Source organism: Raphanus sativus, chromosome 4 (assembly GCF_000801105.2).
Source record: "Raphanus sativus cultivar WK10039 chromosome 4, ASM80110v3, whole genome shotgun sequence".
NCBI classification, from domain to species: Eukaryota; Viridiplantae; Streptophyta; class Magnoliopsida; order Brassicales; family Brassicaceae; genus Raphanus; species Raphanus sativus.
In genome coordinates, this window is record NC_079514.1 from 14,212,054 (window position 1) to 14,227,128 (window position 15,075).

General features: G+C 37.4%; 3 protein-coding genes across 5 annotated transcripts; 2 read left to right on the forward strand and 1 right to left on the reverse strand.

Annotated features, from left to right (window-relative positions):
* Positions 1–1,121: 1,121 nt before the first annotated feature.
* Positions 1,122–10,581, forward strand: LOC108850355 (phospholipid-transporting ATPase 10). Of its 3 annotated transcripts, none has more exons than XM_057006696.1 (7): positions 1,122–1,530; positions 1,742–2,193; positions 9,323–9,433; positions 9,512–9,788; positions 9,886–9,974; positions 10,050–10,318; positions 10,448–10,581. In XM_057006696.1, exons 1-7 carry the CDS (start codon positions 1,132–1,134, stop codon positions 10,462–10,464), a joined length of 1,614 nt encoding a protein of 537 aa, XP_056862676.1. In that variant the 5' UTR covers positions 1,122–1,131; the 3' UTR covers positions 10,465–10,581. The 3 variants fall into 3 exon arrangements, with proteins under 3 accessions (XP_056862676.1, XP_056862673.1, XP_056862675.1); XM_057006695.1 differs by lacking the exons at positions 1,122–1,530; positions 10,448–10,581 and adding exons at positions 3,543–4,370; positions 9,054–9,124 and having other exon boundaries at positions 2,056–2,193; positions 10,050–10,395; XM_057006693.1 differs by lacking the exon at positions 10,448–10,581 and having other exon boundaries at positions 10,050–10,395.
* LOC108853459 (phospholipid-transporting ATPase 10) lies at positions 10,520–11,840 on the forward strand. Its single transcript, XM_018626873.2, has 3 exons — positions 10,520–10,672; positions 10,754–10,945; positions 11,006–11,840. The coding sequence occupies exons 1-3, from the start codon at positions 10,520–10,522 to the stop codon at positions 11,654–11,656; spliced, it is 996 nt and encodes a 331-aa protein (XP_018482375.2). The 3' UTR covers positions 11,657–11,840.
* Positions 11,841–13,330: 1,490 nt separating this feature from the next.
* LOC108851706 (probable calcium-binding protein CML16) lies at positions 13,331–14,170 on the reverse strand. The gene has a single exon (XM_018625166.2). The coding sequence runs from the start codon at positions 14,015–14,017 to the stop codon at positions 13,529–13,531; it is 489 nt and encodes a 162-aa protein (XP_018480668.2). The 5' UTR covers positions 14,018–14,170; the 3' UTR covers positions 13,331–13,528.
* Between the last annotated feature and the right edge of the window lie 905 nt (positions 14,171–15,075).

Consider the following 15,075-nt stretch of genomic DNA (forward strand, 5'->3'; position numbering starts at 1 on the left):
TAAATTAAGGTATTTTGACATATATGTTATGAAAATTTATATGTAATATATTATCTTTCTTATAGATTTTGAAAATTTAAAGTATATAATGAATTTTGAAAATTTAAAAACATTTTAAATGGGTTATCCGAACCCGAACCGAACCCGCAAAGATCCGAACCGAACCCGAACCAAAATTTAAAAATATCCGAATGGGGCTGAAATCTTTGATCCCGAAATTCGAATGGGTACCCGAACGCCCAGTCCTAGGATTTACTTTTGGTTTCCATCTCAAAAAGCCTCGTACTAAGGGCCTGACTGGTTCAAACGCAGCGGTTGTGGTTGCGGGTGCGGGAGTTTGCGGGTGCGGGTGGTTGCGGTTTCAAGTGTTACATGGCGTTTTGTATGACTGGCGTAACGTTTAAAATTTTTTGCGTTTGCCGGATGTTTGTGACTGGTTGATTATGAGACATTGCAGCGGTTTAATAATAAATTATCAATATAAACATATTATAATATTATAAAATATAAAAAATATATTATTGTGATAAAATATAATAACTGTTAATATAATATGATTAATAATAATATTAAGTTTATTTTTAAGTAGTTGAAAGTTATAGTTTTAATATATTTTATGAAGATTTATATTAAAAATTTTAGAAAATATTTTGTTTCTTTTTTATATATGTGTGTATCTTTATATATGTATGTATATTAACTTTTAAAAATTATGATGAATAGCTACTTTAAAGTTTTTATAAAAAAATACTATATTGTTTGTGAATTTAAATTAATATATAAAATGTGTATATATTTTTATTTATAATATTTTAAATTTTAAAATTTTAAGTTTAAAATATTTAGAAAAAAAAGTTTAATATTTTTTTATCCAACCGCAACCGCCCGCAGCCGCAAACGCTAGCTAGAACCAGCTTTTGATTTTAAAAGGTTCACAGCGGTTTGAAGCGATTTGTAGCGATTTGTATGATTGTTTTGAAACGCTGTCAACCGCTACCAACCGCAAAAGCTGCGTTTGCGGGTGGTAGCGGGAAAACCAATCAACCCCTAATTAGAGTTGGACTTCTCTTTATATATTAAACTTTTCTTTGTCTAATATCCAATGTGGAATTTAGACTGCATCTTACAGCTATGGCAGGAGGTGGTCGGAGAAGAAGAAGATTACATCTAAGTAGGATCTATTCCTACACATGTGGTAAATCAAGTTTCCAAGAAGACCATTCTAACATAGGAGGACCCGGTTTCTCTCGTGTCGTCTACTGTAACGAACCGGATTCTCCGGCCGCTGAACGCCGGAACTACGCCGGAAATTACGTCTGTTCAACTAAATACACCGCCGCTTCTTTCTTCCCAAAATCTCTCTTCGAGCAGTTCCGCCGCGTGGCTAACTTCTACTTCCTCGTCACCGGAATCTTGTCCTTGACTGATCTCTCTCCGTACGGATCCATTAGTGCTCTATTACCTCTCGCCCTCGTCATCACTGTCACAATGGTTAAAGACGGTATCGAAGATTGGCACCGGAAACAACAGGTCCGATAAAAAGTTTAAATATTTCTTTTTTTGAGCAACTAGTTTAAATCTTTCATCTTTATTTTTATTTTTTATTTTTTTGTAAACTATCTTTCATCATTTTATTTTTTTTGTAAACTATCTTTCATCTTTATTTTTTTTGTAAACTATCTTTCATCTTTATTTTACATGGAGGTTTTATAAAGTTTCGATTTTTTATTTATTTTTTCAGGATATTGAAGTGAATAACAGAAAAGTGAAAGTTCACGACGGAGATGGAATATTCCGGCGAGATGAGTGGAGGAATATACGAGTAGGCGACGTGGTGAGAGTGGAGAAAGACGAGTTTTTTCCGGCGGATCTTTTGCTTCTGTCGTCGAGCTACGAGGACTCGATTTGCTACGTAGAGACGATGAATCTTGACGGAGAGACGAACCTGAAAGTGAAACAGGGGCTTGATGCGACTTCTTCGCTGTTGAATGAAGATTCTGATTTTAAAGAGTTCAGAGGCGTTGTTAGATGTGAAGATCCGAATGTGAATCTTTATATGTTTGTTGGGAGTTTGGAGCTTGGAGATGAGAGGTTTCCTTTGTCTATTCAGCAGATTCTTCTTAGAGATTCGAAGCTTCGTAACACGGAGTACGTGTACGGAGCTGTCGTTTTCACCGGACACGATATACAAAGGTACACAGTTTCATCGGATCTTGTTCTGCTCTGTTTTTTTCTTTTCTTCGCTAAAACAAAGGCTCTTTAATACTACCTGAAATTTATGTTTAAAGTTTTTCATACATATTAACAAAATTAAATAAGTATGAAATTTTATCAATATTTTGTTTTAAGAATTTAAAATTAGTTATTTTCTAATAAATTATAGTATAACTCATATTTTAATGCGTTGATTTTTGATGTAAAATGCATTAACTAAAAGTGTAAAAAAATCAAAGAAAAAAATCTAAAACATCATGGATCTTTTATATAATTTTACACAATTTCCGCTATTCTGCAATGCCATAAAAATCATAATCGTAAATAAAATTATTTAGTGAAAAAAAATTATACAACAAATATTTTTGTTAAAAATAAAAGATTCGCAATCCCAAAAATACATTCCACCATGACGTATTTACCAATGTGAACCGAAATCTGGAACCCAAAATCCGAACCGACCCCGAACCGAAAAATCCGACCCGTTATCTGACCCGAAATGTAAAAATACCCGAACGGATCTTGTATAGTGGTATAAAAAATATCCGAACCCGAAGTGTTATTAACCGAACCCGAACGGATAATCCGAAAAACCCGAAACTATTAATTAATATAAATATTTTGAAATATATATATATATATATATATATATATATATATATATACACATATAAGTATTTTAGTTTTAAAATTTAATATTCGTGGTAATATGATATATAATAATAAATATTAACAATATTAAAAATGTTTTAAGTACACAATTAGTTATAAATAAGTAATTTTTAATTTGTTCACTGGAATAATAAGTCTACTCTCTATAATATAATGTATATTGTTTACAAATAATGTTTGTTTTCATGCTTGATTTAACATTTTATTGTTATTATAGCAATTTTATGTGTGATAGATTAATTTTTATTAATTTAGTTGTTTTTCTTTATGTTTTTCTTTAAGTTTTTGTTTTTTATTTTGGTTATATCCGAACCGAACCGATATAACCCGAATCTAAATGATATATGGTTATTTTATGGGTTTTAGGACGCAATATATTTTTTAACCGAACCCGAAGTGTTATTATCCGAACCCGATTCGTACTAATGAAATTTTACTATGGAACCTAAGAACGTAAACCCGAAAAACCCGAAAATCCGGAAAACCCGATCCGGACACCAACGGATACCCGAACGCCCAGGCCTAAGTCCACCGTCGTGACGTATTTACCTTTCCATTTCATTCAAGTTCAACAATGTTTAGCTAAAGTAATACAAAATATACCCAAGTAACTTTTTAGATTACAAAAATCTTTATTTTGATGAATTAAAAAACAGGTGATACAAAACTCAACTGATCCACCATCAAAAAGAAGCAGGATCGAGAGAAAAATGGACAAGATCATCTACTTAATGTTCGGTCTCGTATTTCTAATGTCCTTCATCGGATCAATCATCTTCGGAGTCGAAACAAGACAAGATAAACTCACGAACGGAAGAACAGAGAGATGGTACTTGAAGCCAGACGATGCCACGATCTTCTTTGATCCAGAAAGAGCTCCAATGGCTGCAGTCTACCACTTCTTCACCGCCGTAATGCTCTACGGTTACTTCATACCAATATCGCTTTACGTCTCCATCGAGCTCGTTAAAGTTCTTCAGAGCGTTTTCATCAACAGAGACATTCACATGTACTACGAAGAAACAGATAAACCCGCGCAGGCACGGACTTCGAACTTAAACGAAGAGCTCGGTATGGTCCACACGATCCTATCCGATAAAACAGGGACTTTAACGTGCAACTCGATGGAGTTTATCAAGTGTTCTATCGCGGGTACGGCTTATGGACGTGGGATAACGGAGGTGGAGAGAGCTATGGCTGTGAGAAGTGGCGGTTCGCCTTTGGATGATGAGGATTTAGATGTTGTTGTTGTGGACAGGTCTGGTCCTAAGGTTAAAGGGTTTAACTTTGAGGATGAAAGGGTTATGAATGGGAGCTGGGTGAAGCAGCCTCAAGCTGCCGTGTTGCAGAAGTTTTTTAGATTACTTGCCGTGTGTCACACGGCGATACCTGAAACTGATGAAGAGACAGGGAATGTCTCTTATGAAGCTGAGTCTCCTGATGAAGCTTCATTTGTTGTTGCGGCACGAGAGCTTGGCTTTGAGTTCTTTGTTGACTTAAGCTTAAAGAATAAGAAAGCTTAGTGAACAAGTATCTTGACCTAATCCTAATATGTTGAGGTTTTGGTTTTTTGTAATATCAAATAGGATTAGGAAAATAGAAATCTCTATATAAGAGAATGTTGTGATGATGTTTGATGATACGAGTTTGTGATTGAAGCTTTTGATATTGTACTTAAGCTTGATTGATTGAATAATAAGAGAAGGACTTCTTGTTAAGTGTGTGTTTGAGTTCTTGATAGCTTGTGATTCTATATTTGGTATCAGAGCCATACAAAGAATTCTTGCAGACCTAATACAAGACATCCACGACCATGGTAGATATTAAAGATGATCCTGTTACGACGAAAGAAGGTGGTCCTCCCTCTGTGAAGTTTCCGATGTTAACTGCTTCAAATTATACCGTGTGGAGTATGAAGATGAAGATAGCACTGAAGGTGAGCGAGGTATGGGAGGTGATCGATCCTGGAAACAAGGATGAGAAGAAAAATAATATGGCAATAGCCTACTTGTTCCAATCGGTACCAGAAGCTTTGGTTCTGCAGATAGGAAACTTGGATACAGCTAAAGGTGTGTGGGACGCAATAAAAGCTCGAAATCTTGGAGCAGAGAGGGTACGAGAAGCAAGACTGCAAACATTGATGGCAGAGTTCGATAAAACCAAGATGAAGGACGGAGACACCATAGACGTATTTGTTGGAAAGCTATCTGAAATCACTTCTAAGGCAGCTGCACTAGGAGAAATAATAGACGAGCCTAAGTTGGTGAAGAAATTTTTGAAAAGCTTACCTAGAAAAAGGTATATCCAAATCGTTGCCTCTATTGAACAGATGCTTGACTTGAAAAACACAAGCTTTGAAGATATTGTTGGTCGGCTTAAGGTTTATGAAGAAAGAATCTCAGAGGAGGAAGAAGATGATGCAGGTGATGATCAGACAAAACTAATGTATGCTGACTCAGAGAACTATGGAGGATACGGAAAAGGCAGAGGTCGTGGTGGTCGTACACCATGGAGAGGAAGAGGTCGTGGCCGTCAAGGTTCTTTCCAAAGTCAGAGAGAAGCCTATAAGCTTCGATCTAATGGAGATCTTTCCCACATTACCTGTTTCCGATGTGAAAAACAGGGTCATTATGCATCTGATTGTCCAGATAAACACCTTAAGCTCCAAGAGACTGTTGAGAAGAATGATGATGACACTCATGAGGCTGACAAATTAATGATGAACGAAGTGATTTATCTCAATGAGAACAGAGTCAATCCTACCGTGTTTGAAGCTGATATGGACACAATAAACGTATGGTATCTCGACAATGGAGCAAGTAACCATATGAGTGGAAACCGACTGTTCTTTCAAGAGATTGATGAAACTATTATAGGCAAGGTAAGGTTTGGGGATGACTCACGTATTGATATAAAAGGAAGAGGCTCAGTTCGGTTTACGTTTGAGAATGGCAAGAAGAAAGTCCTGGATAATGTCTACTTCATTCCAGGGTTAAAGAGCAATATAGTAAGCTTAGGACAAGCTACTGAGGTTGGATGTGAAGTCCGTTTGAAAGGTGATACACTGATGATGTACGATCGATCAGGAGCACTAATGGTAAGCACAAAACGTTCGAAGAACAGACTATATAAGGTTACTTTGCAAACTGATGAGATTCAGTGTTTGCAAGTTTCTTCAATGAATGAATCATCTATATGGCATGCCCGTCTAGGTCACATCAACACCGAGAAACTCAGGATGATGGTCGAGAAAGACCTAGTCATTGGCGTACCTAAGATCACATCTAAAGAAGAAACCTGCATATCTTGTTTACTTGGAAAACAAACAAGGAGACCATTCCCACAAGCAACCTTATATCGAGCATCTGAGCCACTTGAGTTAATTCATGGAGATTTATGTGGACCTATCTCACCATCAACAACAGCACAGAAGCGTTACGTCTTTGTACTCATTGATGATCATACAAGATATATGTGGACAATCTTGTTGAATGTGAAGAGTGAGGCGTTTGAAAAATTCAAACAATTCAAGAAGATGGTAGAGCAGGAAGTACAGAGTAAGATCAAAACCTTTAGGACAGATCGAGGAGGAGAGTTCTTATCTAATGATTTTACAGCGTACTGTGAGGAAAATGGAATCAAACGACATCTAACGGCGCCTTATTGCCCGCAGCAGAATGGAGTTGTAGAACGCCGTAACAGGACTCTCTTAGAGATGACAAGAAGTATGTTAAAACATATGCACTTACCTAATATACTCTGGGGTGAGGCAGTGAGACATTCTACATATCTAATCAACCGAGTGGCGACTCGGTCACTGGAAGGAAAGACACCATACGAAGCTCTAAAGTCTAAAAAACCAAGTCTCACTCATCTGCGTGTTTTTGGCTGCGTATGTTATGCGAGGACAACTAATGCAGGAAGAAAGAAACTTGATGATAGAACAAGAATACTTGTGCATCTAGGAACAGAACCAGGGTCTAAAGCATATCGTCTCTTTGATCCATCAACTAAGCGTATTGTTGTCTCCCGAGATGTTATATTTGATGAAACAAAGAAGTGGGATTGGAGTGAAAAAGAGAAAACAGAGCATGACGAGAAACTAGTTGTCCAAGTAAAAAGAATAAAAGATGATACTAAAGAAATTATCAACCTTGATGATGAAGAAGAAGATGAAACTATTGATGAGGATAACGAAGAAGAAGAAGAAGGTAATGAAGAGAATAATGAAGTACAAGCACCATTGAGAAGATCACAGAGAGTAACCACTACTCCCGCCTATCTTGATGACTATATTACTTTGGCTGAAGTTGAATGTGAGCGTTTGCTGATGGTGATAAATGATGAACCATGGAGTTTCGATGAAGCAAAGGAGTTGGAAGTGTGGGTTGATGCGTGTAGGGACGAGATTTTCTCTATCGAAAAGAACGATACTTGGGAACTAGTGGAGCTTCCAGTGGGAGTAAAGCCTATAGGGCTTAAATGGGTGTTTAAAATAAAGAGAAACGCAGACGGAAGCATCAGTAAGTTTAAGGCTAGGCTAGTGGCAAAGGGTTATGTTCAGAGGCACGGCATAGACTATGATGAAGTCTTTGCTCCAGTGGCTCGGATCGAGACTATTCGAATGATCATTGCTTTATCAGCTGAGAAAGGATGGGAAATCCATCATCTTGACGTGAAGACCGCGTTTCTCAATGGAGAGTTGAAAGAAGAAGTTTATGTAGAGCAACCGGAGGGGTTCGTTGTGCGTGGACAAGAACATAAGGTCTATAGACTTAAGAAAGCCTTGTACGGTTTAAAACAGGCTCCTCGAGCTTGGAACATTAAGCTGAATCAGATATTGCGTGGGCTTCAGTTTCAGAGATGTACTAAGGAGCCATCTTTATACCGGAAGGAGATGAATGGAGAGTTACTTGTAGTAGTTGTGTACGTTGATGATTTACTTGTCACAGGCTCCTCCGTTAAGTCAATTTTAAACTTCAAAACAGAGATGGCTAAGAAGTTTGATATGAGTGATCTTGGTCTCTTGACTTACTATCTAGGGATCGAGGTGCATCAAAGTAACAACGGAATCATCCTGAAACAAGATAGATATGCGCAGAAAATTTTAGAAGAAACTGGAATGGATGCTTGTAATCCTACTCATGTACCAATGGAGATGAATGCCAAGTTTTCAAGGGCTCTCACTGAAGAAAGAATCGATGAAAAGGAGTATCGAAGGACCATTGGTTGTCTCAGATATCTTCTACATACACGCCCTGATTTATCTTTCTCAGTTGGAGTTCTAAGTCGATATATGCAGGAACCAAGGGTCTCACACGGCGCTGCACTAAAGATGATACTACGGTATCTAAAAGGAACGAGTACTCTTGGGCTACGGTTTGAACGAAACAGAGGATTAAAGCTAGAAGGTTTTAGTGACAGCTCACATAACGTGGACAATGACGATGGAAAAAGCACAACGGGTCATGTGTTTTATCTTGGTAACAGTCCCATAACCTGGTGCTCAACTAAGCAAGAGATAGTGGCTTTGTCTAGCTGTGAAGCTGAGTTCATGGCAGCTACAGAGGCTGCAAAACAGGCCATTTGGCTGCAGGAATTGTTAAGTGAAGTTGTGGGAGAAGCCACCAAGCGTGTGGTTATTAGAGTTGATAATAAGTCTGCGATTGCGTTAACTAAAAACCCTGTGTTTCATGGTCGGAGTAAACATATACACAGGAGGTTTCATTTTATTCGAGAGTGCGTGGAGAACGAGCAAGTTGGTGTGGAACACATTCCGGGAAGTGAACAAAGAGCTGACATTCTCACCAAATCACTTGGTAGAATAAAGTTCAGAGAGATGAGAAGTCTCATTGGAGTTCAAGAAGTTTGTGAAGATGGCTTTAAGCTTAAGGGGGAGAATGTTGACTTAAGCTTAAAGAATAAGAAAGCTTAGTGAACAAGTATCTTGACCTAATCCTAATATGTTGAGGTTTTGGTTTTTTGTAATATCAAATAGGATTAGGAAAATAGAAATCTCTATATAAGAGAATGTTGTGATGATGTTTGATGATACGAGTTTGTGATTGAAGCTTTTGATATTGTACTTAAGCTTGATTGATTGAATAATAAGAGAAGGACTTCTTGTTAAGTGTGTGTTTGAGTTCTTGATAGCTTGTGATTCTATATTCTTTAACCGGTCGCAGAATGGGATCTCCTTTAGGGAATTGGATCTTGTAACAGGGAAAAATGTTGAAAGGTTCATCTTTTTTTCTTATCGATCTTAGGCAGGACCGAATCTGAGATTTAAGATGTTATAAACATTTTAGGTTAATTTTAATTTTATTTATTAAAAAAATCGTCAATTTGGGGAAAAGCTAATGTTTTATCCGCTTATGCCATGATCTTAGGTCATTTATGTGATTCCTTGAGCTGAAAGCTTCATATGTTCTTGCAGGGTTTACAAGTTACTAAACGTTCTTGAATTCAATAGTTCGAGGAAGAGAATGTCAGTGATTGTAAGAGATGATGATGGGAGGCTCTTGTTGTTGTCTAAAGGAGCTGACAAGTAAGCGATTTGAGACACTAGACACATTCTTTTTGTGATTAAAGATATTAACTTGATGTTTTTTTGTACTCTTTTTAGTGTAATGTTCGAAAGACTTGCGAAGAATGGTCGTCAATTTGAGGCCAAAACCCAAGAACATGTAAACCAATATGCAGATGCAGGTCTAAGGACTTTGATACTAGCATACCGTGAGGTTGATGAAAACGAGTACATAGAGTTCAACAAGGGCTTCAATGAAGCTAAGAGTTCGGTAAGCGAGGATCGAGAAGCTTTGATAGACGAAATCACAGATAAGATGGAACGTGATCTCATTCTCCTTGGTGCTACAGCGGTTGAGGACAAACTTCAGAACGGGGTATGACTTTAACTAAAGACTATATAAAAGTTACAAAAGTTTTGACAGATTAGGGTTTTTGGAACTAACATTTTTTTTTGGATTGATGTGTGTTTAGGTTCCTGAATGTATAGACAAACTTGCTCAAGCTGGAATCAAGATTTGGGTTTTAACTGGAGACAAGATGGAGACAGCTATCAATATTGGGTATTGCATGATGTTCTTGTTCTTGTTTTTTTTGTGTGTTCTTGGTTACTGACGTGAGAATATTTTCTTGTGCAGATTTGCTTCTAGCTTACTAAGACAAGAGATGAAACAGATCATCATCAATCTTGAGACACCACATATCAAGTCCCTGGAGAAATCTGGAGTCAAAGACGAGATTGAATTGGGATCTAGAGAAAGCGTTGTGAAACAAATAGAAGAAGGAAGGGCTTTACTGGATGCATCAGGCGCAAGCTCTGAAGCGTTTGCACTAATTATAGACGGGAAGTCGCTAACCTACGCCCTCGAGGATGAAATCAAGAAAACGTTTCTTGATCTTGCCACTGGTTGCGCCTCTGTTATTTGCTGCAGATCTTCTCCTAAACAAAAAGCATTGTTACAATCGTTTACATTTTCATTGTAAAATATTAAATTTCATTCTGACAGAATATGTTTTTTCTTTTTATGTTTCTTAGGTTACAAGACTGGTTAAGTCCGGAACAGGAAAAACAACCTTAGCGATTGGTGATGGAGCAAATGATGTAGGAATGCTTCAAGAAGCTGACATTGGTGTAGGAATAAGCGGCGTTGAAGGAATGCAAGCAGTGATGTCTAGCGATATCGCCATTGCTCAATTCAGATATTTAGAGCGGTTATTGCTAGTTCATGGCCATTGGTGTTACAGCAGAATCTCATCCATGGTAAAAATGTTTTTCTTGGAAACATCTCCAATTTCTTCAATCTATCTCCTACAGTTTTTTTTTTTTGTTTTTCTCTTGCAGATATGTTACTTCTTCTACAAGAATATCACTTTCGGTGTCACGATATTCTTATATGAAGCTTATACTTCCTTCTCTGCACAACCTGCCTACAACGACTGGTTCCTCTCTCTTTTCAACGTTTTTTTCTCTTCTCTCCCCGTTATTGCCGTTGGAGTATTTGATCAAGACGTCTCAGCTCGCTTCTGTTACAAGGTAGGTTTTAGGTTTAGGGCTCAAAGCATTTGATTACTTACCATTGTTTCTTTATGGCAGTTTCCGTTGCTATACCAAGAAGGTGTGCAAAACATTCTCTTCAGCTGGAAACGGATCATAGGATGGATGTTCAACGGAGTCATAAGTGCCCTTGCCATTTTCTTCCTATGCAAGGAATCTCTAAAACATCAGCTATTCGACCCAAACGGCAAAACCGCAGGCTGGGAAGTCCTGGGAGGAACAATGTACACTTGCATGGTATGGGTAGTCAATCTCCAATTGGCTTTATCAATAAGTTACTTCACATGGGTCCAACACATTGTGATTTGGGGATCAATTGCTCTTTGGTACATCTTCCTCATGATATATGGAGCTATGTCCCCAAGTTTCTCTACCGATGCTTACATGGTCTTCCTCGAAGCCCTAGCTCCTGCTCCTTCGTATTGGCTCACCACTTTATTTGTGATGATATTCTCTTTGATCCCTTACTTCATCTACAAGTCAGTGAAAATGAGGTTTTTCCCTGTATACCATCAAATGATTCAGTGGATTCGGTACGAGGGTCACTCTAATGATGCTGAGTTCGTAGAGATGGTGAGGCAGAGGTCGATTAGACCCACCACTGTCGGATACACGGCGAGAAGAGCTGCTAGTGTACGGAGAGAAGATAGGTTTTATGATCAAATCCATACAGATCTTGTTGCTTTCTGAAGAGTATAGAATTAGTTCTAATGTAAATATATATACATCTCTAGTGTAGAGATTAGCGCTTCTTTTATTGAGATTCCTTGTCAGAAAAGGCATCTGTAATTATACTTCACACACGGAAATATTTTGTAGATAGTTTTTGTGGATAGTTAATAATCTTTAGCTAGATCTATGACTATTTTTGTCTGACTATATTTGTAACTATTTGATTAAATATTAAATCAATTTCAAACGAAAATGGTGGAAACTGGAAAGAATGGGAAGCCAATTTCTTTTTTCTTTAACGTCTGAAAATAGGTTTAAACCCAATACAAAGCACAAGAGTTCAGACATCAACCATATCTGTCAAAGCTAACAAAATGTAGTGCATACATGAGTCGTGTAACATGACAAACTAACATCTTAAGGGAAATATCGGTTAGTTTCATGCGCCTCCCTCTGCAGTCTATTGTGTAGCCACTAGCCAAGCAGGACCACCTAGAGCTAGATAGGATTGGGAACGTCCATCCCGCAGTAGGCTCTTGGCAATGTCTGGCTATTGGGAAGCCAATTTCTAAAAACTATTTTCACTTCTTCATTTTTTTATTTAGGGTATTTTCAACTCAATCTCAAATCCTCAAATTTTGAGATTTTTAATATCCCAACCAAACTTCAAATCCTCAAAACTAATTTTTTTTTCTGGTCTTTGTAACTATTTTTTTCACAAACACATGTACTAAACTTAATTTATAATAATTTAAGTACACCAAAATAAAATAAAACAAGATAAATATTACATAGAAGGATTAGACGGGGTTAATCTCCATTCATTATCTTTGTTAAATACCAAACGATGCCGTTTCTAAAATAAGAAAAATCTCAATTCTCCAAACCTAAATCCATAATTTTCAAATCGTAAAACACAATTTTTTTCTTCAATTTGTGCGAGAATGATTAGAAACAAAGGAATCTTAGTGCTAAACACATCATCGACAACTGGAAGAAAGACAATCACGATGTGCAACTAAAATATGTTTAGCATTGGGATCCCTTTGTTTCTTATCATTCTCGCACAAATTAAAAAAAAAATTTGTGTTTTTCGATTTTAGAATTAGGGATTTAGGTTTGGAGAATTGGGGTTTTTCTTATTTTAGGAGGGGTTAGTGGGAGATGAATTTAGGTAGAGTTGATTGATTTTAAGAATCAAAAGATTTGTTAAATTTATAAAATGTTTTAATGAGTTTTTCATATTTAAAAAATCTATGAAACTATTCTACTACGATGATTTTGAGAATCTCGAGTATCTATGCATTATTTTGAAAGTTTTGTTTTATGAGTTAAAGTATTAAGAATTCAAGTTCCACTAACACTATTTTGATAGAATTAAAAATCTTTAAAACCCAAACTTTTTGAATAATAATGGATTTTATATGTCATTGAAAAATCATCAATCCAATAATAGTTGATTTTATAAGAATATTAGAATTTATTAGCCAATAACTATAGACTTTAAAATTCTAAAAGTTATTATAAATGTTATTCCCACTAACAACCCCTTAGAAATGAATGTCATTTGGTGTTTAAAAGAGATAATAAATGGAGTTGTCTAATCCTTCTGTTAACCAAACTAACGATGTCTTAAAATTAGTTTAGTTAAATTAATTCAAGGGAATAGTAAAGATTAATTGGTGCTTTAAATGGTATAAGAGAAAATTCATGATTTTTTCAACCATTTTTGAAAAGTTCAGGAATTAAAGGACAATTTTCTCTAAATTAATTAGAAGAAAAGAGAAAAGATTAGTGGCAGTATTGTTAAATTACACAAGTTGCATTTATACAAAGCAGAACATTAAAAATAAATTAAATTAATCAAAAAACAAACACAGAGAAGAGAAATTAAGCAGCAGCGGTCAATCCAAGAAAATCAGCGGCGGACTTAGCCATGATATGCGCAAACTCATTGAAACTAATCACACCGTCACCGTTAGAATCAGCCTCCGTCATCATTTCCGTCAACTCACGGTAAGTCAACGGATGCCCCATTTTAGCCATCGACCCAGCCAGCTCCGCGGCCGTTATCTGACCGTTACCGTCACGATCGAACGAGCGGAACACCTCCATGAGCTGCTCCTGGTTAATGAGCACCTCCTCGTTGAGGTCCGGCATGATCGCGACGACGAGCTCGTCGAACTCGACGGAGCCGTTGCCGTTGCGGTCGATCTGGTTGAGGAGGAGAGAGATCTGATCGCCGCGAGGTTTGATTCCGAGGGAGCGGAGGAGAGCGGCGAGCTCGAGGTGTGTTAGGCTTCCGTCTCCGTCCATGTCGAAGCGAGCGAAGATGTCTTTGAGCTGTTTGAGTTGATCGGTTGGTTTCGTAGACGCCATTGGTGGAGAGGAGAGGAGAATAGGAAGATAACTTTTTGGAGACGTTTTGAGTTTTATTTAGGGTTTTCTGAAATTGAATTTGGGGATGAATAGTTCTCAAGTGGATAAAGCGCGTTGATGGAGACGAAGTTGTGATTGAATTGTATTCCCGCGTAGTAAATTAAAATTTAATTTGCATTTATCTTTATTAAATTTGATTTTTATTTTTATTTCAATTGTTGATGAGATATTAAATATGTGGAGAGAGATTAATGTTGATTGACGGTGAAATCATTCATTCGGAAATCGGGTAGGAAGCACATCACACAACTACATTCTTGTTTTTATAATTATGCTTTTATTCTTTTTTATTTTTGATAAATATTAAAATGGGTAGCGGTTTTAGGATATTGCGTGATGCTTACTAGGCCTGGGCATTTTACCCGGACCCGAAGACCCGACCCGAAACCGACCCGAAAAAACCCGGTCCGGGTAGGAACCGATCCGATCAAATTACCCTATCGGGTCTTGTTGTAGAGGACCCGCGGGTCTTGGACCCGACCCGACCCGAACCTGAAACCCGACGGGTACCCGAATTAATAATGTAAATTAAATAAAATGAATTTAGGGGGAGTCGAAGACGGGTTATTTGTCTACAGAGCAAAGGGGTCAGCCATTAGAAGACAACCAATTATTGATCAATCTCGCATAATTTAGTATATACACACATTTTAATATAATAAAAACACAAATTTTAAATAAAATGTCAAATATTTTCGGATATATTAATATTTTCAGATGCTTTTAAGGTATTTTTAGATATTTTTTAGGTCGAACCCGAACCGAACCCGACCCGAACCCGACCCAGAACCGAACCGATAAATTCTAATTACCCGAATGGGTCCAACTATATAAGACCCGATCCGACCCGGACCCGGTACGACCCGAACCGACCCGGAACCGAAAATTTGAAATTACCCTATCGGGTCCTAAACTCGTAGACCCGAAAGACCCGGACCCGAAAGGACCCGGCCCGAACCCGACCCGACGACCCGAATGCCCAGGCCTAATGCTTACTG

Bases quoted from the DNA above. Each gene is read 5' to 3' on its own strand.
- LOC108850355 (XM_057006693.1), top strand. From the start codon at position 1,132: ATGGCAGGAGGTGGTCGGAGAAGAAGAAGATTACATCTAAGTAGGATC. The intron at 2,194-9,322 runs GTACACAGTTTC...ATGTTCTTGCAG, and splicing joins ACCGGACACGATATACAAAG to GGTTTACAAGTTACTAAACG. The intron at 9,434-9,511 runs GTAAGCGATTTG...TACTCTTTTTAG, and splicing joins TTGTCTAAAGGAGCTGACAA to TGTAATGTTCGAAAGACTTG.
- LOC108853459 (XM_018626873.2), top strand. From the start codon at position 10,520: ATGCTTCAAGAAGCTGACATTGGTGTAGGAATAAGCGGCGTTGAAGGA. The intron at 10,673-10,753 runs GTAAAAATGTTT...TTTCTCTTGCAG, and splicing joins ACAGCAGAATCTCATCCATG to ATATGTTACTTCTTCTACAA. The intron at 10,946-11,005 runs GTAGGTTTTAGG...TCTTTATGGCAG, and splicing joins CAGCTCGCTTCTGTTACAAG to TTTCCGTTGCTATACCAAGA.
- LOC108851706 (XM_018625166.2), bottom strand. From the start codon at position 14,017: ATGGCGTCTACGAAACCAACCGATCAACTCAAACAGCTCAAAGACATC.